Source organism: Balaenoptera physalus (assembly GCF_965194825.1).
Source record: "Balaenoptera physalus genome assembly, chromosome: X".
NCBI lineage: Eukaryota > Metazoa > Chordata > Mammalia > Artiodactyla > Balaenopteridae > Balaenoptera > Balaenoptera physalus.
This window is the reverse complement of record NC_138903.1, coordinates 120,497,191-120,522,004: the sequence shown is the minus strand read 5'-3', so window position 1 is coordinate 120,522,004 and position 24,814 is coordinate 120,497,191. Positions and strand designations below refer to the sequence as shown.

Genomic DNA, 24,814 nt, shown 5'->3' with positions numbered 1-24,814 from the left:
TAGGTATTATCATTTTCAATTTCAATAAAACACTTAGGAAAATGGTAACTGTGATTCTGGTTGAGGCATGGGATCCAAGTAAAGCCGCATCATTGTTTAAACTCTCATCAAAATCTAGGGGCAGGCGGATGACTGTAAAATGGGATGTGATCAGAACTGAATGCATTTACCTCAGAAACCGAGTCACCTCTTGATCGAATTAATTTTTAATATATATATCTGTATTAAATATATTTATTAATTATATATAAATATCTCTCTCGCGCACGCGCGCGCGCTCTCTCTCTCTCTGTCTCTGAAAAACAAACCCAGGTCCCTGTACCCTCATGGGCCAATTTTCCTTGTGGTCTCAGCTCATCTGTCTGCTGGTTGATTAGGTTTCTAGTCCAAGCAGGATAATTACAGTAATTCAAGTTTGGATTTAACTGTCAGTGCTTACATTTGAGGGGAGATTATTCTAACAGATACTGGGCTACTTGCTTTGTGAGGTCAAAATCGTTGCTCCTTTTTTCTTTTCTTTTTTTTTTTTTTTTAATGCAAACAGAACTCCTGCCCGATCACTACCCAGTGGTTCAAAGATCAGCTCGGTGCTTTGTGACCACCTAGAGGGGTGGGATAGGGAGGGTGGGAGGGAGGGAGATGCAAGAGGGAAGAGATATGGGAACATATGTATATGTATAACTGATTCACTTTGTTATAAAGCAGAAACTAACACACCATTGTAAAGCAATTATACTCCAATAAAGATGTTAAAAAAAATACCTTTTGGAGTCAGCCTAATGGAGCTGAAAGGGAAGGAGTCTAGGAGTCAGAAACCTGAGGTTGGAAACCCTGCTGGCCTCTGCTACCCTTTGACTTCTTCCTTCACTCCGCTGCCCTTTGTTTTCCTGGATACCTTTTTGTAAGCAACTACGCTGCCTCTTTGGAATGAGGCAGGGCCTAAACCGATCAATTAATAAATTAGGTGTGTGATGGTAGGCAAACCATGACCTCTTGGTGAGAAACAGTTTTCTGGTCTGTAAAATGGAGCCAATTGAAATCTCCTCTGGCTCCGTCACCAGTTCTTAAGCATATCAAATCAGACGATGGTTGTAAAAGGGCTCTGTCAGACCTTAACGTGTTGTATACTTCTGAAGAATTATTTTAATATGAAATAAGGCAGAGTGTGGGCCAACCTAGTTACCAACGTCATTTAACTTCTTTCCCTTTCACAAGGATCCAGTCGTTCCCGGCTTATAGTTCGATGCCTGAACTATATAGTTCTTCTGTCTATGTGAAAACATGGCTACCTTCTAACATGCATTTGTGGGTGAACCTACTCTTATCAAAGTAGACCCGTCCTGCCTTTCAGTTTTCCAGATGCCTACTTTATAAACAGAGAAAGGGACAGTTAGCTAATTCATTTAGTCAGGAAACAGTGATTTTATTGAGTCCCTACTCTGTGTAGCTGTCGGCATCCAGAGATGAAGTCCCAGTCCCTGCCGTGTTTGGTGGGCATGACAGACAAGCAGACGGAAAATGAACACTGTAAATGCCATAATAGCTATCTGTGTGGGTGCCATGGAGCAGAGAAGAAGAAACTGTCTTTACAGGGGGCTTGTTGAGGAAGGCTTCCCAGGGGAGATCACGCCTGAAATAAACCTTAAAGCGTTTGCTAGTGAGAGGGAAGAGAATTTTCAAAGCTATAGCAGTTGGAGTGGCTAAAGGGCTGGAAGGGCTGTCTTGGGGAAGGGAAGTCCTCTGGTATGGCTGAAATACAATGTGACTGAGGAAGGAAGGAAGGATGACAAGGAAGTCTGGGACCTCATAATGGAAGGCTTGTCAGTGGAGAGCCGCCGGGAGTTGTTAACAGGGCGTGCATGATCAGATTTGTCTGTTAACATTGGAGCAGTGAGCAGAGAGGAGGCTATGGTGAAGTTCAGGCGAGAAATAAAACTGGAATAGGTGAAAGTCTGAACAGTAGGAATCTACAGAAGACAGTAAGAATAGAGAACCTGCAGTACTTGGTTACTCCTTGGAAGTGAGGTGGGAAAGCAAAGGACACAGGATCATACCTAAGTTCCTGGCTTGATTGAGATGGTGGATGAATCCAGAAGGGAGTAGGCTATGAGAAGCACATGTAATAGCCACATGGAGTAAGAGAAGAGGAAGCAGTTTGGGGAGATGAGTTCAATTTCAGATTTGTTTAGTTCGAGGTCCTGAATGGCATTTGGGTAGAACTATCCATGTAGAGAGCTCAGAGGAGCTCTCCGAGCTGAGGAAAGTGTAGGGGAGGACAAAGTTTTCCTCAACCCTTTTGGGTTTCAGACCCAGCCTCAACCCTGGCTGGGTCTGAACAGCACACAAAGACAAATTAACAAGAGAAAAGCATACAAAATTACTTAGCGTCAGGTTTACGTGACCTAAGAGTCTTCATAAGGAAATGCAGACCAGAAGGAACAATTAGACCTGAGTATTTTTATGCTAGTTTTGATGAAGAATGGGCAGTCATGTAGAAATATAATAGGCCAAGGAGTATGAGGTAAGTGTAGTAAACTGGGGGAAACTCAGCAAGGCCTTTGGAGATAATGACGCTCCTTTCCCCTGGGTACGAGAAGGGCACTTCTCACATGAAGGTTTTATGACGTGTGTCTGGGAAGAAGGGAGGATGGAAGGTCAGAGTGACTTTCCTGCTTTTGCTGTTTTCTCAAACTCCTTCAGCTTAACATTTTCAATGTGCCATATTTAGGGGCATCATGTCCTGAACTCCATCAAAAGCGATGGAAATTTCTGGAGTTGTTACAGTAGAAAAGGTAGTTATTTCCTACACTATTCATGAGGCTGGGTCCCTATCATATATCAAGAGTCAGCTAGGTGTCATCTCCTTTTAGAGGCCTTCCCTGACCTTCCAATCTCAATTAGTTTCTTTGGTATTACTCTCGACTAGCATTCTGTTCTTTTGTTTTCTAGCAGCAATCACAATTTATAACTACTTATTTATGTTTAAGAGTTCACTCTTTGGCTCTTCATGGGACTCTCGTGTCCATGTGAGCCCGATCACATCTGCCTTGTTCACTGCTGTATACCTACAACTCAGCCCGGCACATAGTAAGTACTCCAAGAACACTCGTTGAGTGGATGAATGAAGAGTAAATACCTATGAAGAGGAGAATGAGGGAGAAATTACACAGCTTAAGGCAGAATCCCAAGGAACTCAAATGGTCAGTAACAGGAAAAGGAGACTGAGAAGGAGCAGTCAAATATAGGTAGGAGGAAAACCAGGAGGACAGAGTCTCGGAGAAGCCTATGGAAGAATGTCAAGAAGAGAGTGGTCAATGGCATCCAATGCTGCTGAAGGGTTGTGTAAAGTAATGACTGAGAAGCAGTCATTGCATGTAACAATAAGAAGGTTATTGATGATCTTAGTAAAAGCATTTTTAGTATTATGGTGGAAATAAAGTTTGAATCGGGACTTCTAGTCAATATGTTGAACTAAGGTCTTGCAGAAACCCCTATCCTTCCATAAAAACATAGAAAGAGTGGATAAAATATAAGCGTGTCTTTGACAATATGAAAGAAAATTCAAAATCAAAAAAGAAAAATTTCCAGGTGATAGAAACAAGGCAGCAATTCAAAGCCAAAGCAAAGTGCAACAGTTAAAGCTACATGGCCATCAAGAGTATTAGACCTGGATATATATCTTGGGGCTTAAGGTGAAGCCACAGCCCTGACGCAGAGCCTTGAGCTTCCTGCATAAAGCTAGGAGCCCCAAGTCCTGTCCAGCTCATGATAAATCAGGAGTCAAGGCCTGGGGATGCAGAAATATAGGTGGAGTGTCCATTCTGGGCCTAGAGTGTAAGAAATCAAAGCCCCACGTCTTAATTGATACTAAAAAGCTGGGAAATTAAAATTAAAAAACCGACTTCGATCCAGTGAAACCCAGAGAGTACTGGCAGAGAAAGAACACGGAATTGTAGAGACGGATAACTGCTATCCAGGGTTCACATAGGACTTCTACAGAAAAGAACTCTCCGGCTGAAGGTGAGCCCACAGTCAAATTTACAGAGCAAGAAGGAAAATAAGACACTGCAGGGGTAGTCAGAAGTGACAATAAACAGGGTGATCTATATTCCAGAAAAGTTGTATAATAAGGCAATATGAAAGAGACTTTAACATAAGCATCTTCAAAATGTTCCATAGGATAAAGGAAGGAATAGAATCCATAAGGTATAAACAGCACGCTGTGAAAAAAAATAGCAGACATATTAGAAAAGATGAAACAGACATTATAAAAAGTATATATGTGTATGTATATATGTATACACATGCATGTATGTATATACATATGTAATTTTTAATATGCTATATGTAATTTATATTATGTAATGTATAATACAGTATTTGTGTGTGCATCAGTGGAATAAAAACAAAATCAAGCAATAGACTAAATCCAACTAGAGAGGGAATCGGTGAAGCACCCCGATTCTACAAAGTTAAAGAGATGGGACTAGGGGGCTTCCCTGGTGGCGCAGTGGTTGGGAATCTGCCTGCCAATGCAGGGGACACGGGTTCGAGCCCTGGTCTGGGAAGATCCCACATGCCGCGGAGCAACTAAGCCCGTGCGCCACAACTACTGAGCCTGCACGTCTGGAGCCTGTGCCCCGCAACGGGAGGGGCCGCGATAGTGAGAGGCCCGCGCACCGCGATGAAGAGTGGCCCCCGCTTGCCGCAACTAGAGAAAGCCCTCGCACAGAAACGAAGACCCAACACAGCCAAAAATAAATAAATTAATTAATTAATTTAAAAAAAAAAGAGATGGGACTAGGAAAGAGAAGAAAGAATGGAGGAGAGAATGACATCTCACATACACCTAATAGAAGCTTCAGAAGAAGAATAGAGATTTAAGGGGAAGCAGTAGATGAAGAGTTGATGGCTAAATTTCCAGAATTGAAGCAAAACAATTGAACAGTTGAAGGAGCATAAGAAGAGGAATGCAGTGAGTAGGAATATTTTTTTTTAAATAAATTTATTTATTTATTTATTTATTTTAGCTGTGTTGGGTCTTCATTTCTGTGCGAGGGCTTTCTCTAGTTGCGGCAAGCGGGGGTCACTCTTCATCGCGGTGCACGGGCCTCTCACTATCGCGGCCTCTCCTGTTGCGGAGCACAGGCTCCAGACGCGCAGGCTCAGTAGTTGTGGCTCACGGGCCCGGTTGCTCCCCGGCATGTGGGATCTTCCCAGACCAGGGCTCGAACCCGTGTCCCCTGCATTGGCAGGCAGATTCTCAACCACTGCGCCACCAGGGAAGCCCAGGAATATTGTTGATGTTTTAAATATATTCAAAGATCAACCAAATACTAGTTGTCCCTCTCTAAAAGGGATATTGAAATCTATAGGGAGGAATCGCCAGGAATATATACACACAGACACACACATAATATATGATAAAATTAGAGTGAATGGTGAATATGAAGAAGGGAAGTGGGTATTGTTGGTAAAGATGTGGGGTATTTGTTGCTGCACGCAGGCTCTCTCTAGTTGCGGCGAGCGGGGCCTACTCTTCATTGCGGTGCGCGGGCTTCTCTTGCTGCGGAGCACAGGCTCTAGTCATGCAGGCTTCAGTAGTTGCAGCACGCGGGCTCCAGAGTGCAGGCAGGCTCAGTAGTTGTGGCGCACGGGCTTAGTTGCTCCGCGGCATGTGGAATCTTCGTGGACGAGCGCTCGAACCCGTGTCCCCTGCACTGGCAGGCGGATTCTTAACCACTGCGCTACCAGGGAAGCCCTGCAGGGGACTTTTAAACTGAGGGATTCTCCAAATCTGTTAGTTCCCTTGAAGCTACTTTGGCAGGCTGTTCTGTCATTTTAATGTCACCACTAGAGGTGCTCTTTTGTAGTACAATATAATATTGCCTCCATAAAATCTGTTAGAATGAGCCACTGGGGGGCGGGGGGTCATGAGGACATTATTAGTAATCATTAACCCAGCACCGATGAGAGGAGCTGAGAGTAGCTGTCTTATTGGAAAGCACTGACCCAGGGATGGGATATGGGGAAGGACAATATTAATGAAGGAGAAGAATTAGGACAACCTGGATGCTGAAGTCTTATCTGCAAGAGCTGGGGCCTCATAAGGGCGGTGGGCATCTGGGCTGAGGTGCGGGCTTTACAGCATTGCCGGAAGCCTACACGGAGTGTACACACACACACACACGTACATACAGCATGTTGTCTTGGTTCTTCTTATAATGAAATAGTGCACTGTTGTTTCCCTTAACAATTCTGTTTAAGTATATTTTTTTCAGACCAGAGGATACCAATATTCTGATAGAGAAAGTAGGCACTGGTATTTTAGCGGCAGGAAGAGGAACGAGTAAGTAGGAAGATTTTTTTCATTTGTTTTCAATATATTCAAACACTAACCAAATCCTACTTGTCCCTCTCCAATAGGAATACTGAAATCTACATAGAGGAATTACTAGGGTTATCTGGCTTGGACAGTCATTTCCCCATAATCTTTAATTCATTTGTTAGCTTAAAGTTTTATCATCATCATCATAAAATTATTTAATAACTGCCCACACGCAAACCTCTGGTTGCTAAGCTCACCCCAGTTATTGCAGGAGGAGAATGCATGACTCACTGTGGCATACATGCCAATTTAATTTTCATTTTGATTGGCATCTTTCCAAAAGGATTACTTCTACTAAACCCTCTGCTGATGGCAGTTGTAAATCGATAAACTACTGTACACTTGAACATCACCATTGACAATATTGTGCGGAACACGATCAGTGGGGAAGGGAAGACAGTTGGTTTACAAGCAAGAAATAGACAACTCACAAACGTCCATCAGAACCTCCACCTAGCACATTTTATTTCTCCCGATCCCCAGAATGCTTCACGACCATACCTGTAATCAATATTTCACAGAAGAGTACACTCCTGGAGAATGGTTACAATAGGGGATCAACTTGTTGCCAAGTGATTCAAAGTGTAGGGGCATCATAATCCAAGATTGTGTAAATCCTCTCACCTGAGGGGAAGTAATATAGCCTGGTAAGAACTCAGCACCAGGAGTCAGTTTAACCCAGGTTTGAAGTCTGGCTTTACCCGGTTTCATTCCCCGACTTCCTAGCCCTTTCTCATCCTCCAAAATCCATCTTTAGTGGGATGGTTTTGTGTGTGGGTGTGTGTGTGTGTGTGTGTGTGTGTGTGTGTTTTCTGAAGCTGGCGACTTCTGCCCACAGTTAGCTGTGCCTTCTTTTGCATGCTCCCAACACTTTGGACACTGGTACCACTCTTACTGTGCTTCATCACATTTGGTTTTAGTCATTTTATTTACTTCTCTTTCTCCTCCGCTTGAGGCCAGGGACAGTCACTGGAGAGGCAGTAGAGCAGTTTTAAGAACATGGGATGTAAGTCAGAATGCATGGATTTGAATCCTCCACTTCTTACCTGAATGAACTCATTAACCTCTTTTTGCCTCAGCTGCTTCATCTGTAGAATGGGGATAAGCCCATAAGGTGGTTGTTAAGTATTAAGTGAGTCAATAAGGGTAAGGTACTTAGAATAGTGCCAGGGATATAGTTAGTGCTCGATAAACCCATTGTAGCTATTCATACCTTTGCACCCCTTCAGGGTGTAGCTCGGTACATGGCAAATGGTTCTCAGTCGATTTTAAATGAATGAATGAACAATTTGGCCCAGGCCAAATTCATTTAACTTCTCTTGCCTCAGATCTCTTCTCTAAAATGAGGTTGCTAATTGAGCATCAAGGCCCCTGTTATGAAATCAGCTTCTCAAATTGCTTGAGGTCTTCAGTGGTTACAGGAGAAGTTAGTAAATAATTTCAATCTGTTGATTATACTTTTAGCTGTTTGTCAGAAGGGAAAAGTTAGAGCAAATTAGTTCGAATGGATACTGGAGAAACCCCTGATTGCAAAAGAATAGTCATGGGCGTCAGAGCATGGAAGTGAATACATTGTGTGTAATATTTTTCTCTCTTTTGGCTGAACTCAAGCTTCCTGTAGCTGGAAGCAGATGGCACAAAAATGCTTACAGTGTGGAAAGCCAGTTTTCCCTGTATGAAAAGAACTGAGAGAATTGGGAGTAGCTTTAACTTCTTGTCTCCACTAAGTAGGGGTGAAGAAAAAGTCCGGGAAATGTCTTTCGGGTCTCATAGCATTCCAAAACCCCAGATTACCTGAGTCAGACCAGGCCCTGGTGTCAAAGTACTCCCTGGGCTGAGAAACCCAGAATAGCATTAAGCAGTGATTTATAATCATTGAATTTTAGTGAGAAAGGTAGTGAAGTTTTCTTTAAATATCACTCTAAGAAGTTATGAACTACACTAATAAATATGCATAGGTCATATCTATTCTTGTTTGTTTCATAATTCACTTTTGTTTTTTTCAAAAAAGAAAAAAACATAACTGAGTTGAAAAGCACGCCATAGTCCATCTTTTTCTGCTAACCAAGCCAAGAGGCAGCCATATCCGAGCACCACTGTTTAGCGACCCAAATTCCAAACCCGGTGCCAAGAAAAAAAAGGGCTGGGCTTGTACACATAACATCGTATTGGCTGAGGATCTTTAGTTTAAATATGGGCACTGCCACCTACGTACAGGCCAGGAAACCATAGATATATCGCTTAGTCTCTCTAGACTGCCCTCTCCTCTTCTGTAAAATGGCGAGAATGACAACACCTGCCTTACAGGTTGTTGTAAGGATTAAGTTGCTTATCCAATTATAACCACAGTATTTATTGAGTGTTATCACCATTTGAAACACCAGTTTGGGCAAAAAAAAAAAAAACCAACACAAAACCCAAACCGAAAAAACAAACGAACAACAACTAAAGCAGAGTGGAGAGTTTAAAAATCCTCTAGGGCATCTGCACAGTTCTCAGGGGGATCATCGACCTGGCCTTTGACCCCTCTTTAGAATCTGGAGGATACCATCTTCTCCAAATTCGGCAGGTTCTGCTGCCCAAATTCTGGCTGCTGTCTGAAAAGAGATGTGTTAAGACTCGATCCTGAGAGAGCACTGAAGTAGTTTCCCATACCTCTCTGCTCCTTTCAAAGGTGGCAACTCTTGACAGGAAGTTGATGGAAACAGTGCCATTGGCAAATAGGAAATCAATCCAGAGTTCCTTATACTGGTTGTGAATCCTGCCCCCCTATGCTAAGTAACAGTGAACATTAGATCATTTGTAAACACTGCATTCCCTTCCACACATCTTGAGTTTAGGTCACCTTCCTCCAGAAATCCTATTTCCTGAAACAGCTTAGATCCAGAAAAATGACCGATTGTCTGCTTCTGCCTCAAATCCTCCATTATTTTTTTCCCCTAGCTTTTCATTTAGATTACTTAGTTCACTGGGCAAGAAATGAACCCAGGGTTACAGATATTTTGCCTCTGAGTTCTGCACGTTTCTCGTCTGCCACACGTGTTTCATCACAGAAACACCTCATTTATGTTTGTTATAGCCACCAGTCAGCTCGTAAAATAGCAACTGTTCCTTCAAGGCCTTCAAATATTATTGAATAAAACTAAATTGATCTCAGAGAAGCTGGTGCTTTTGCTGGCTCTGGATGCTCTGTCACCACTGGGGCAAACCATGTAGTGAAGGATAAACGTATTGTATGTACAAAGTATTACCCACATGTTAAACGAGAGAAACTTTAAAAAATGGGTGCGACTGCCTTGACCCACATGTTCCAAGTTCACCCAATATGATCTTCCAAAGGCAAAGGCACTAGTTATCTCCATGCCCCATCAGACAGGACCTTACGCTTTCTCAGTAATGGTGTTGCTACCCTTTTCCTCGTGACCCCTTCTTGGTTGCAGGTCATGGGTATGTGAATAGTAGTGTAGTTTTAATGACAGAATGAGAGCCTTGAGCCCACATATCCACCAAGGTAGATAAGGTTTCTGTTGTAGTCACAAAAGCTTCTATAGGAAAACCAGCAATCAGCTATGGTATTTGACAACCCTTCCTGAAAAGAATGTTTTCCTTGTACAAAACTTCAATCCCCACATCTTGAAGCTTAAGCTCATTTTCTTGTGATCCTTCCTCTCTCCGAATGATCAAGGGAGAAACTTCCACCCCAGCAATCCGATATTTTTTTCCAGGTTTTCTTTTTCTTTTTTTTTTTTTTAACATCTTTATTGCAGTATAATTGCTTTACAATGGTGTGTTAGTTTGTGCTTTATAACAAAGTGAATCAGCTATACATATACATATATCCCCATATCCCCTCCCTCTTGCGTCTCCCTCCCACCCTCCCTATCCCACCCCTCTAGGTGGTCACAAACCACCGAGCTGATCTCCCTGTGCTATGTGGCTGCTTCCCACTAGCTATCTATTTTACATTTGGTAGTGTACATATGTCCATGCCACTCTCTCACTTCATCCCAGCTTACCCTTCCCCCTCCCTGCGTCCTCAAGTGCATTCTCTACATCTGCATCTTTATTCCTGTCCTGCCCCTAGGTTCTTCAGAACATTTTTTTTTTTAGATTCCATATACGTATCTTAGCATACGATATTTGTTTTTCTCTTTCTGACTTACTTCACTGTGTATGACAGACTCTAGGTCCATCCACCTCACTACAAATAACTTAATTTCGTTTGTTTTTATGGCTGAGTAATATTCCATTGTATATATGTGCCACTTCTTCTTTATCCATTCATCTGTCGATGGGCACTTAGGTTGCTTCCATGTCCTCTCCAGGTTTTCTTGATTAAAATGACCAAGCAGGTAATCAGGGGCCTTGAACTCTTGATGTTGCAGCTGCTATGGCTAATTAAAATGGCAAAGAGCTGAATTCATAGATATGATTAATACCATCAGGGTGCTTTATGGTTTTAATGTTCGTAAATTATGACTGCACAATGAAATTTTTATATGGGTTATAGGATTTTTCCTCTTAAGGATCAGAATTAATTAGTGTGTTCCCAATTGATTTTATTTATTTATTTATTTATCTATCTATTTATTTATTTGGTTTAAATATAAACCAGAGATGGCTTCAGGACATTCTATAGCTTAAGTATTTAGAGAATGATCTCAGAAAGGGGACATAATGAAGACCAACCCCACTATTCTAGAGCAGCGCAAGCCTAGGGTTCCCTGGCTTTTCATTCTGAATGCAAATCAGGAGAGCCAATCAATTGCTAAAAAACTGATTCTGGAGATCTTTGTTTCTGAAGCATAATTCCCCTAAATGATCTGACTAGGAGAGACTCTTTGCCAGCTAATAAATTTGTCAGGTTATGTTACAGAATACAGTAGTCATTCTTTCTGTCTCTAGAATTCCAGTGTGACATTGATGAGATTTCCTTAAATTTCATTTTTCTTCCTGGCTGGAGTTAAGTGGCCGGAGCCTTTGCTAATGGCGTTTCTCTAATCTCCTCATTTGTATTTCTATCCAGTCGTTTCTCTCGGCTTTTGGACATAATTAAATAGACGACAAAAGGTGGTACTTGCTGCCCAGTCTCCTCAATACCCCCTCTGCTGCCCTACTCAGTTACCAGCCAGATCCCCGTGTTGCTTGACCGTGGTGCACTTGAACCTGCCCCCCTTCCCTCCCTTTGAGCTCATCATCAGTCCTTGACCTGGTAACTAACGGGTCACTGAGATGTTCTGATGGACTGTCAGTGAAGTTGGAGAGCCAACTGGCAAGTGGCTCCGAGTATGTTTATCTTCATGGAGGAAGGGTGTTTGAAATCTTTTCAGAGTTTCAGAAACACAGCCCGTTCCTTCCTGCTCAGAAAGTACTGAGGCTGCTCCTGATTAGGCTGTGTGAATTCTCTCGTTTTTACTCATCACAGTCACATCTGTTTGGGTTTCTGCCTCTCTCCTGGAGATGCCTCTTGAGAGCAGGTCCCCCCAGCTTCTTTCCAGCTCCGCCAAGGCCTGCCAAGAGAGATTGGCAGACAACAATCAGCATTCTCTGCTCTGATAACTCACATAACTCCCTGAAAAGAATGCCAAAGCCTGCTTCTCAAGTGAACCCGTGGGGAATGGAGCCGAAGAGACTCATGTTTTTCTTGGGGATCCCATGTGGACTTTATATTCCCATGGGATGGGAAGAGAAAGGGCAGAGGGCAAGTATGAGGAGGGCAAGATGAAGAGGTAGGAGGAAGATGGCAAGATGCCATCTTGAGGGCAAGATGAAGAGGTAGGGGCACAGGCAGAAAAATCGTAGGCTCCCAGGGCCCAAAAGACTTTCCAGAACATCTCATCCAGAGGTCTTCAAATGTTTTGTTTTTAGTAGTGGAATCTTTTGATTTTTATCTTTTTCATAAGAAATCACACAATGAGTCCCAGTATATAAAAGAGAGGAAAGAAGTGCTATGGTTGAAACACGGGTGAGGGAACTTACATCTGTGTACTCTTAGGGCTCTGCAGGATACGATTTGAAAGCCATTCATCAGGTCTCAAGGATGATTTTAAAGATGGGAAAACTTGGACTTCCCTGGTGGTCCAGTGGTTAAGACTCCATGTTCCCAATACAGGGGGCCTGGGTTCGATCCCTGGTCGGGGGACTAGATCCCACATGCCACAACTAAGAGCCTGCATGCTGCAACTAAGAGATCCCGCATGCCGCAACTAAGATCTGGCCCAGCCAAATCAATAAATAAGTATTTTTAAAAAATAAATAAAGGGTGGGAAAAATGAAGCCCCAACAGGAGATATGACATGTCCAAGGTCACACAGCCAGTTAGTGGTAGAGACAGGATTCAAAGGTATGCCTCCTGTCTCCCAGGCTAGAACTCTTGGTGAGTTGACTTGGAGAAAGGAGCCAAGGATGCTTTCTTCCTGAATCTGATGGAGGAGAGAGCTTGGTGGATAGGGCAGTGGGGAGCAAAGGTCTGGGAGGAGCTGCAGCGAGTAGGCCCACCTAGCATAGAGGAGTTGGGAGCCTTGGAGTTAAGCAGGAAGAATTGAAACTCTGGATCTGCAGGAGATCCAGGACGTTCCCTAACAAGGGTGCAGGGTCAACTGGTAGGAACAGAGCAAGACGGGAGAAAAAGGCACTTTGGAAGTGTCAGAGGAATGTTCTTTATTCATCCTCCCACTGACATGTCATGCTGCTGGCCTGGGGTGGCGGTAAGACAGAAAGGAAAGGCAAAATACGCTTCTCTAGGGTGGCATGCGAGTCTTTCTTTCACTATTGCCTTCCCAAGATGAATGGGGTTTTGGGACTTCCCTGGCGGTCCAGTAGTTAAGACTTTGCCTTCCAATGCAGGGGGTGCAGGTTCAATCCCTGGTCGGGGGAGCTAGGATCCCACATGCCTCGCGGCCATAAAACAGAAGCAATATTGTAACAAATTCAATAAAGACTTTAAAAAAAATTGTCCACATCAAAAAAGTCTTTTAAAGATAAAAAGATGAATGGGGTTTTAGCACAGATCTGCTTTGAGGGTTTCAGAGTTATAGTCACACTCTTCTCTGAGAGCACCTGAGAAATACACATGAGAGTTAGGAAAGGATGAAAATATCTGCTTCATTAGTGGTTAAAGTGATTGTACGATACAGTTTGGACCCAAAGTCAAAATGGCTTTCATTCAGTCCCTCCCCGCCGCCCCCTGCCCACCGTGATCCCTCTCCAGTGACAGGCCTCTGTGAGTTCTCTCGCTGAAGGAGACAGGAGAACACGTGTGGTCTGTAGGCAGACACACCACAGAGAGTTAGTGCCCCTATCTCTAGTCTCACCCATCACACGTCATTCGTTTTCCTGCCCATGGAGTTGAAAGAATAAAGGGGGGATATAAATAGGCAGAAGTACATTTTATGGGCTGACAGGGACGTGGGATAGAGAGAGAGTCTGGTTCCCCCATACCTCTCATTTTTCAAGAGACGTTAGAGCAAGAAAGATATCTATAAACAAACACCCATAGAATCATTTGGTTATCAGCTTTGACCCAGTGGTTCCATGCTCATGGCATAGAGTTTAATTCTCTAATGTATTTAAAAAAAAAAAAAGCCTGGGGTGGTGGGTAGGGGTTAGTGACAGAGCTGGTGTATTTACATGTTTGTGTTTGTGACTTTGTAATGACGTGCCCCTCCTGTTCATTATATATTCCTGAAGTCCTCTTCGTGCCTGTCTACCTCAAATACCCACCTGAAAATACCCTGTGAATGGCATTTGGACAGGCAAACAATGCGTGCTCTCCCGGTGGAGAAGCGGAGGAAAGAGCGTGGGAAAGCCCTCCTCATTTTCTCAGTACCATTCCCTCATTCTTCCCAAGTTCTGTCCCTTGCCTGAGTCAGAACTCTGGCTTTCTTTAGCTTTGTCATGCCTGCTTTGGTTCAAGGTCCCTAGAGAGAAGCAAGAGGAAAGAAAGAAAAAAAAAAAAAAAAAAGGCCCTTGGAGTTGGTACTCAGCAGAAGGTAAAAACATGACCAGTGAGTAGGAATCTCTTAACTGTCCGTCCCACACCCCAAATATTTGGTCCTGGTCACAGCTCCTTTTGACCCCTCTTTTGGTGAGATTATTTCCCTTCGTGGTACTTGGAATTCAAATCACATACATTCTGAGCCAGGGAACATCTTCCTACCCTTCAGAATCAGTATCGATCAGTCATTTGTCAATTATTTTCAATAAACTTGTACTGAGCATAACTCATGTGACAGGAGCTGTGCCAGGAGGTGGGAATATAGTGGTGACCAAGCCCCAGTCCCAATTTTCAAGGTGTTCAGAGTTCCGTGGGAGCAGACCAGGGTTTTTCCCCTGTGAATTCAAGTCTGAAGATACTTCGATGGGCTTGAGGTGCTAAAACTCTCCTACCTTGTCCTCCCTTTTCTTTTGGGAAAGTGCAAAGCACAGAGGAGCGGTAGACTAACCTGCAGGGAATTTCAGACCGTTCGGCATCATTCTCCTGTATCTATCCATTTCAGTGCCTGCGCCTTCACCCCCGCCCACCTTAGCAGACACATAATCGTGCTTCTGACAGGGCAAGAGACACTTCAAGATTAGGGAAAGGCGGAAGGGAGGTGGCGGCAGCTTCCCCGGTGGAGCAATGAAATTTACAGAAGGTTCGAGTGATTCAACTCTGATGGGCTAAGAAGCCTGAAAGATTTCAGTTTCTTAGTTGAGGTTCAGGCAAAAGAGCTCAGGAAAGGACCAGAGTCTAGGCGTTTGCTTTTGCATCTGTATCAATTCTGAAAAGATCTGAAAAGGGGTGGAGGTCCAGTAAACAGAGCATAGTGGTAGCTCCACGTTGGAGCAGACTTACTATTGGGGGGCTTCCTTTCTGGCATCAGAAATCAAGTAACATAGTAGAACAATCATGTCTGTTTGAAGGGAGGGATGTGGACGGACTATTCTTTTTGTTACATTTGACCTCAAAATTCCTTCTTTCTTCTCCAGGTTAAAATATAGAACAGGGAAGGGACAGAACTTGTGAATTGAGTGAAGTGAGCAACAAGCCAGACTCGATTCCTGAGTTGGAGGGAGGCAGGCTGCCTGAGCTTGAGGAGCGGGGGGGGGGTGGGGGGGTGGGGAAAGTTGGATATTGGAGACGCGCCAGAGCTTAAATAAAGAGGCTCAGCTCTGCATTTCCCAGATGCTGCTTATGGTACACGACCCAAGCTCTTTGTTTGGATCCCAAAGCCGAACAGAATGATGAGGGGGCGCCTTCTGTTTTGTGGAGAGGAAAACCGGGGTTCGGGCCGCACAAATTGGCCTGAAATGAAAAGTCAGCAGAAACCAGCGGGTGGCAGCGTGGCGTGCGGGCGCAGCTCTGCAGTGGCTTCTGCTGCTGCTGCTACTGCTGCTGCCGCGGCCGCGGGGGCTAAAGCAGGCTGCGAGCCCCGGCCTCCTTCCTAAACGGCTCCGAGTGTCGCCATGCGAAAACCCTCAGCGAGGCTGTGTTTGGAGGGGAGTGGGTGTTGTGAGTCCGAGCCTGGGGCGGGGGCTCCAGCCCGGGCGTAACCTGGCCGGCTAAGAGTCGCACACTAACGGAACATCCCACTCCGCCGCCCCCATCTCCGAGCAAGCCCCGGCTCCTCCAGCCCAACTGCCTCATCCCGCTGCCTCCTCCATCACTGTTTCCTCCCGGAGCTCCTTCGGGGAAGAGGAGGAGAGAAGGGTTGGGGAGATTGAACCCCTACAGGTGTTAGCCCGAGCGGCCCGCCGGGACTTGGGGGGTGGGGCGGGTGGGGGCGGCCCGCGGCCGGGAGCCAGCGGGCTGGGCTCCGGGAGGGAGGGGCCGCCGGGGGAGGGGGCCGCGGGAGGCCGTCGCGCTCTTCCGGAGGGTGCCTGCGGCGACAGAATTCCTATACTGAGTCTGTGCCGCGCCCAGAGCAGCAGCGGCGGCAGCGGCGGCAGCGAAGATGCAAGGCCATTACCTGTTTGAGCCCCGGCGGAAAGCTGGCACAGGCCAACTTTTCCCGATCGGCAGGCCAAGAAGTTGCAAGGACTAGTCGGAGGCTCGGAGGGGCCAGGGCGAGGGCGCGCTCCCCCGCGCGCTTCCTCCATCCCCCCCTCCCTGCTGCCGCCCGCGCTCCCGGCCTCTCTCCCGCCCGCGCTCCCTCCCTCCGCCTGCCTCCCTCCTCCGGCCCCCGCCGCGCGGCACCGGGCGGTGGGTGCCGCCAAACTCCGACCCGAGCCACTTGGACTCGCACAGTGTCCTCGGGGCGCAGGGGCCGAGCGCACGCACTCGCGCAGCTCTGCCTCCGCCTGGCAGTCTCGCCCGCGATCCCGGCCCGGGGCTGTGGCGTCGGCTCGGACCCAGGCAGCCGGCAGCCCGCGCGGGACCCGGACCACCGCCGGAGGAGCTCGGCCGGCATGCTGAGCCCCCTCCTCGGCTGAAGCCCGAGCGCGGAGAAGCCCGGGCGAGCGCCGGCTCCGGAGACGCAGGCGGCGGAGGCGCGAGACCGAGCGGACGAGTGGGAGGAGGAGGCGAGCCCGGAGAGGGGCCGGGAAAGAAGTGGTGGTGGTGGGCGTCGTGGCCATGGCGGCGGCTATCGCCAGCTCGCTCATCCGGCAGAAGCGACAAGCCCGGGAGCGCGAGAAATCGAACGCCTGCAAGTGTGTCAGCAGCCCCAGCAAAGGCAAGACCAGCTGCGACAAAAACAAGTTAAACGTCTTTTCCCGGGTCAAACTCTTCGGCTCCAAGAAGAGGCGCAGAAGGAGACCAGGTTGGAAGGGGCTCTTGGCTGGCTTTTTCGGGCCCCCGTACTTTACGGGTGTGGAGGGGGCTGGGGGGCGTGGATGGAAGCGGAGGTGAGTTTGTCGGCGGCCCATCTAGTGCGGATGTGGCCACCTAGCCGGTGTGCGTGCGTGGGAAGCGATCGCTTTCTCGCCTCCTTCGTAACAGTAACAGGCTTGCTGCATTGCAACTGCCGTGGGACAGGCGCAGAGCCTGGGGGCATACCCTGCCCAGCGGGCGCGCAGTCAGCTTCAGACAGGCCATATGTGTGCAAGCCCGTGGGCTCTGGGCAGGCGTGACCCAGACGTGGCTATCGCGTGAGTGGCGTGTTAATTGCAGGCGCGGAGCCGGGCAGACCCCTGCCCACCCCCTACCCCAGGAAACCCGGGGAATCCCTCCCTTGCCTTCACCCCCGAAGCTCTGACCCTTCCCTTCCAGCTTCCACCCCCAAGGGCCGTGGGCTTCCGCTATCTAGGCATTCTGTTTCTTTGATCACTTTTAAGCTTATCGGGTCAGACTTGTGGTGCAGCTTTGAAATATTTGCTGGAGAGAAGGGGGTGGATTCCTAGAACCTGTGGCAAAGAGCTTAGTGATCTGGTTGAGACTAGTCAAACTGTGGTTACTTGCTACTAAAATGCAGGATTGAAGAGAGTTTAAACTCAGAGCCAGATCGTGGGTCCTTTTGAGCCTATTCAGTGAGAAGAGTAGCGCGGTATTCCGGTGCCAGGGGAAATTCACACAGCTAGAGGAGTCGGGTTGCGTCAAGGTAGACCTTCAGGCGTAGAGGCAGCTTATTTGGCTATTCTTAACCAAATGAATCCTTTACGCTGTTTTCTTCCTTTTGCTACATAAATATCACAGAATTTCAGACTTATCAATCTGTTATTTCGCTATTTGTGTGTTCTACACATCCTGGAATAGAAATGCAGACACATTTTCTGCTTGCTCGAAGTTTTTAAGGCATTAGCTGTAAATTAGGCTTGTTTTTAAACAGGTTTAAGCGGTGGCAAAGCATGATTATGTGGCCTGAATAGTCACGTAAATATCATTTCAGTGCAGGTGTCTGTATTCAATGAAAGCAAATTTTGGATAACATGGCTGTTATTGATAAATGAGGCACTTCATTAATCTATGGTGATTCATAATAGAAAATCATTTTGAGAACACATTTTTGGATAATTATGTTTGATACGAAATTTGAAAATAAATATGAACTAATATTCTTTCCTCTCCACCAACAAAACCCCTGCGCTTTGCACCCATTTTCCCTAAGGAGAATTAATACGATAGGGTATGATAATGGTTGTTTTATTCTCCCCTCCCCCTTTTTTTGTATCGCGGCTCAATTTTCTAAGTAGAAGTCCTTTGATGGGGTTCCAGGTTATTTATGCGTTTTCAACCTTCTTAGAATGGAGGGAATTCTTTATTCAAATTGTGGTATTTCTGAGGGAAATCTTTGCTACTGTGTTTTTGGTCCCTGCTTGGTAAACCACTCTAAATCATCTTAGTATTTCTCCTTTTCCGTCCACATGAGAAGTAGCACGTTGTTAAAAGGCAGAATATGCCATTTGCCAACCCATTTCGAATGCTCAATGAGATAGAGTGCCGCTCTGTAAGCCAAAGGACACGCTATCAGAAACTGTCTCTGCTGTCAGTAGCTTTAGGGCTTTACCAGTGTTACCAGGTAGAAATCAAATGTTTCTTCAGTTCGGAGATTGGTTCTGAAGCTTGGAGTTTGTTTGTTTTCTTTCTTTCAGGGGACTCTTTAAAAGTGTCATTTGACCTTTTCCACTAAAATTTGTAAATAAAATTAGAGTTCTGAAATCTGAGTCTTTTCAACTATATATGTACAACTTATCAATTGATCCAAACCATCCTTCTCCTTGCAGAGCCTCAGCTTAAGGGTATAGTTACCAAACTATACAGCCGACAAGGCTACCACTTGCAGCTGCAGGCAGATGGAACCATTGATGGCACGAAAGATGAGGACAGCACTTACAGTAAGTGACTGCAAAATAAATAATTTTTCTTTCTTTTTTTTTTTTTTTAAATAATCAACCCTTGCTAAATCCCAAAGCAAATCCAAAATAGGGTCAACACTATATAATCCTGTTTCAGCAGGTTAACCTAAAGGAAGGGGAACATGAAAATATCTAGAATAGTGAACTGTAGCAAATCATGTTGACACCATCTAAAGAACAATCCAAATGTCATCTCCATGGTAATCTGGATAGATTTATGGCTGTCCTTTGGATTTTATTACTTTTTTCCCACAGAAAATTTACTCACCCACACACTGATCCTGAAATAGCACGGTTATCTCTACTCTTAAGAACCGGTCTCATCCCAAGAGAGAGGAGAGGTTTCATGTCAGGAGAATTCATCATTACAAGCTTTCACTACTGCTTCCCCCGCCTCCACAGACACTGATAACTCTCAGACTAATTGGGATTTTAACACTGAGATACCTCCACAGGTGGGTAAAGACATTTCTTTGAGCGCTTTATTTTTAACCGTGGTCTTAGGACCGAATTGGAGACCATCATGGTGAACCTAAAAGAGAAACACATCAAAAAGAAAGTCAGTTTTATTTCCAATTACTGAAGGACAGTGATTCCAAGATATTATATAACCTTTTGTTACATACGCTTTATTTGGAGTCATCAAAACATAAACTCACAAATAGTAACGCCCTCTTCAATGGTAATAATTGGTGGGGTTTTGCAATTAGCAGGTTGCTGCAGACCTACCTATTCAATGTTCCATCAGGCTAAACCACCTCGTTCTCACCACTCCTTCCTGATTTTCCCTAATTTATATTGCATTTCCCTCAGACTTTGTTAATTTCCCAGAAATAGTCCCATTGCCGAGGAAAGCCCGTCTGAATGCTAACAAGTCCTCTGCAGCATTTTCAGAGATGTGGGGCTAGAGACAACAAAGCCATAGACAAGGGTTCCAACGTTGAGTGTTAAAAGTATTTCACATCTTTTAAGAAAGCTTCCTGGGCTGATAGATGGCCAAGGCAAGACCTCAAGAGGAAGTCACCTTTAATTACCCTTAAAGAAAGCTCTGTTGGTACCTAGGATGAAAAAGTTCCATACTTAAATGGTTTACTAGTTTTTTGCACTGTTTTGCAAAATGCAGTGTTGCTGTTGTGATACTGAAGTTCTACAATGAGTATGCTAGATGTTCTTTCATGCATACTCTTTCTTCTATTTGAAAAAAATGAGTCAAGGGTAACTAGAGGATTTTACTGCACTCCTATAACAGACATGAGTCCATTATGACCAGTAATAAAACATTCCCATGAATTGTATGTTTAAATCGCTGTTTGGGAAAGAAATTAGGGGATGTAAGCTGCTCCGTTTTCCAAAGTGCCTCAGCAAAACGGATTCATTGGGCATTATTGGAAGGAAGTTCACGATCAGCTGCGAATGAGCCCCACCCGGTCAGGTTTTCCCCCATCTACTTTTAACGTTTTTTGCAGATGGAAATCAGTGAAAAAGTTATTTTGGGTCCAGTGTTCGCATGCGTTTCCTGAAAAGGAAAAAAAAAAAAAAAACCCAGACAATTCATTTGTTTATAAACAGCAATATGGCACACGCATCAAGATCACACTGTATATGTAGTCATTTTAGGATATTACACACACATAGATATATACACACAGACACACACGTACACACACACATATGTATGTAAATCAAGGCTCCCTTTCTTAACTATGGAATCAGGTAGTAGGTTTTACTTTTCAATTCCTGCATACGCATAGCTTGTGCCTTTTGGTTGTCTTATAACTGACTGATATGCATGGCATTTCTGTATACTAATGATATTGTCAGGCCCTTAAAGAGCCGGAATCTGTGTTTAGGCACAATGAAATAATGAGAGGTGAGTCAGCTGACGGTATTACCATCACATGAAGCATACAAATGAAAAGTATCTCAAAATAAGTAGCAGGTCTGTGGGGCTTCACTCTACCTATGCTGCCAAGTATAACCAGGGGCCGGAGAGCTAGCTTTTCTTCCCACTTAAGTACATTGTAGGGTGTAAGTCATCATGAAACAAGAATGTTTAATGGTTAAAGTGATCATTAAAATGATCATCATTAAAATGGAAATTTAGCCATGCAGATGGCTTCTTTCCTTTTTCCCCTAAGCCAAGCAATTTTCTTGACATTCATTATTTAATTAATTATTTTAAATGAGTGGAACAAAAATACGAGTTTTTTTTTTCCCAACTATCACTTTTTCATTTTTATACTATTTCCTTAATATGCATTCCTGGTATTATGTTTATATTTTTCTTATTTTTATTAATTTTTAGGATTTTTCATTTTTTTCTCACTTAATTCAACGTGGTTGATTTTATGATATTTTAATTCTGACATGGTAAGCCAGATCATGGTAAAACAAATCAGTTCACGTTTACCCAGATACATCTATTTCTAAAAACATATGTTTGATATTATGCATTCAAGCTGACCTTAGGTAGCTTTATTACAATGATAAATGTTAGTCCAATGAACTCTCATCATGAGCAAGTCAACCATTGTAAATTATCTATTGCCCCCTGAAAAGGAAAAGATGATAGACATTTCAAAGGAGTGGTTTCATTATATCTGCCATGGGTTCAATGAGGGCGATGTTAGAATAGGCAGCTTTCCTTTCAAAACTCCAGTAGTGTTACCAGTTCAACGGGTCAAGTCTTTCCAATCTACATTAATATATACTTTTTAAATTACTCCCTTTGAGAAATTGATCTTAACCCAACTGATAAAAAAGGATGGCTTCACTTTCGTATTCGGCAAACACTGAGTGCCAACTGTGTGCACATCTCTGAGAAAAATGGTCCCTTCGAGGTAGAAGGAGTTTAATTGTTTTTACATAGACACAACAGAAAACAAGAAACGAAGGCCCTTTTATTGATTAAAATCTTCTTCAAAATTTTGACAGAAATGGAAAAAGAGATATTAGGTGTTTAATGAATGTGTTTTAGATACACAAATAAAATCAATTGTTTTCTTTTCATGTTTAGCATATTTTCATCCGAATCAAAATAATATCTTAAGTCCATGAAGTACTCCAGATTTAGAGAAGCAAAGGCATACTGGAGAATATTGAACCTGTGCAAGCTCACCCTTGATGTAATTTCTTTGCATTTTTATCTGGAAATACTGTCCCTTTAGACAGACTTTAAACAAACCTGTTTTATGATCTATCTTGAATGTCTAAAGAAAAAAGATTGGACTGGTGTCACCCGTCACTCTCCACTTTTGCTGCTCTCTTCACTTCTTTATTTTAGAGTGGTATCTTTTGTTTTTGAATCAGGCTTCACAGAAATTTATGGTACATAGTGAAAAATCCATGGCCACTGTAGAGTTCATACCATTATTCAGGAATACATAATGCCGGGCATGGGTTACTGATGTTCTTTGCTTCTCTTCCACCTACTGCTATCTGATGTTTGGGACTTAAGCATTTTATTGCCCATTAAAACCCACATCAGAGAGGAGTTGGGGCACACAGTGAAAATCAAATATTTCTCTCTCTCTCTTTCTCTGTTTTTTGCTTGTTACCACCTGCATTCAGAGAACTAAGAAGGTTCAGAATATTGTAAAAAATGAAGTTCTAGAAACAATTCTGAGTGCCCTTTATTACCTGTCATCTATCATCTATTATCATCTATTAGTTTGACTAAAGTAGGATTCAGACATACACTGGTGTTCTAGTTGTCTAGTGGTATGGCTTTTAAGCCAAACCCATATGGAGGTTTTTGTTTGGTTTCATTTGGTTTTTTTAGATATCAGAGTTTAAAACTATGAGCTTTTATATAATGGGATTGTGATCTATTACATTCCAAAAATGTAATATTATCATGGTTTCACCGTACAGATTGCTAGCAGTCCACAAATGTGTGTGGAGCCCCTGCCGTGAGCAAGGTACCATCAACAGAAAGAGACAGAACGGATACGTGACATGCTCAATGAGATCAGACTTCATTCCCGGGCACTGCATGGTCAAATATAGCATTAGATCCTGGCTCGCAATCTGTGCAATTACTTTCCTTCACCTCACATAACAGAAGGGCACAGCTTCAAATATGATGAGTATTGAATGAAATGCCATCAGTGGCATGTGGTAGGAACACTTGTGTTTTGAACCGTCCTAGCTCCTCTCTGGTGACACCCTGACTTTAAGGGAAAGGTACATTGTAGGCTCACCAAGGAATATTGAGCTCTTCATTAATATTTCTCATCTCTGTAACCCCACCTACTGCAGTAGAATATACATACACCAAGATAAGAGATCTGAGAAAAACTGTTCTTACCCACGGGGTGACTGCTTTACGTTCTTGTTCACAGGAATGATAGCAGACCAATTTACCATCCTCCATAAACTTACACACCAAGGCAAAAATCGTCAACATTGGTCTAGGACTCTTGAGAGAAAGGTGCACAGGCTATTTTCAAAAGATGTGTGTGGCAAGCACTACGTTTTAAAAATGTACTGTTTTATTTTTATTCCTGGTGTAGGAGGGAGTAGACAGCTGGTAGGGGGAAGACGCCCACTGGTTTCATCCAGTGAGTGGTGTGTGATTGTGAGGAGAGCCGGGGTGTAAGTTTCACGCAATCAAACCTTCAAATGGAGAAATGAAGGCCTCCTTGGCACCAGCCAGCTGCCCACTTACAACTATTTAGGAAAAAAAACAATGAAATAAATAAACCTCTCAAGTTCATTGTTTTTATTCCTATAACCTTTGCTCCCAGAGACTAAAAGACAACCTATCTCAACCCAATCTTAGAAAATGTTCTTTAAGAAATACTACTGTGGGAACGTAAGAGTCCTTTTTTTCAAGGCCTGGAACTCTTTTTTTGTGGTTGCATCGGAAATAATACAGATAATTTAGGTGAAGGAGTTGGACTAGTGTCTTTTCTAAGATTCTAGGAATCTCTCCCCAGCTGATAGATCATATCTGTGTCTGTGAATTTCAGCAGTTGTCTAAGGGAGCAGTTTAAAACCTTGGCTGGTTGAAAATAAAGCTATTTAATATGTAGACCAATTCCTGGAACTGGATCTTTACAGAAGCATCAAGATTTCCCACCTCCAACACTATACAAACCATGGAATTGTCTTCCATTTTCTCCAGGGTGTTTGAAAATATGTAGCTATCGTCCCCGTTATATGACTGAAAGGTAGAAGAGGCCCTATCTATCTGTAGTTATATATATATATATGAATATTCCTACCAAGCACACATTACTTTTGGAAGACCAGACAGTCCTGCTGGAAACATTGAAAAGCTATGGAATTCGAATTCGTAACCTTGTTTTCACATTCTTTTTGGTTGCAGCTCTGTTTAACCTCATCCCTGTGGGTCTTCGAGTGGTGGCTATTCAAGGAGTTCAAACCAAGCTGTATTTGGCAATGAACAGCGAGGGATACCTGTACACCTCGGTAAGCCTTTCACTGTGTTCATGTTTTGATTATTCTAGTTTTCACCTGATATGAAGGGAAATAGGCTGCATATGTGTTATCATTGTGGATTTGTGTGATTTGAGGAAGAGTGGTCTGGATGGAAATAGCTTCTTTGAAAAGACAAATTAATTTCCAGTGAAAATTATATCTATTACTAATTAATCATTTGAAGCTAGCATTTTGGGTATAAAATGC

The 24,814-nt window shown here is 43.9% G+C and overlaps 1 protein-coding gene and 1 long non-coding RNA gene across 7 annotated transcripts in view; one reads left to right on the top strand and one right to left on the bottom strand.

Moving 5' to 3' along the window:
* The window catches only part of LOC309652052, an 877,231-nt gene that overhangs the window by 182,238 nt on the left and 670,179 nt on the right, over positions 1–24,814 (bottom strand). The gene's annotated exons all lie outside the window — the stretch shown is intronic.
* The window catches only part of FGF13 (fibroblast growth factor 13), a 528,165-nt gene that overhangs the window by 444,003 nt on the left and 59,348 nt on the right, over positions 1–24,814 (top strand). For 5 of the 6 annotated variants that reach the window (XM_082445451.1, XM_082445446.1, XM_082445447.1 and 2 more), the window contains 2 exons: positions 19,031–19,141; positions 24,495–24,598. In XM_082445451.1, the coding sequence (XP_082301577.1) occupies positions 19,031–19,141; positions 24,495–24,598 (215 nt within the window). Of the gene's footprint in view, positions 1–16,258; positions 17,131–19,030; positions 19,142–24,494; positions 24,599–24,814 lie in introns of those variants that run through there. The other variant, XM_082445449.1, reaches the window with a different exon arrangement.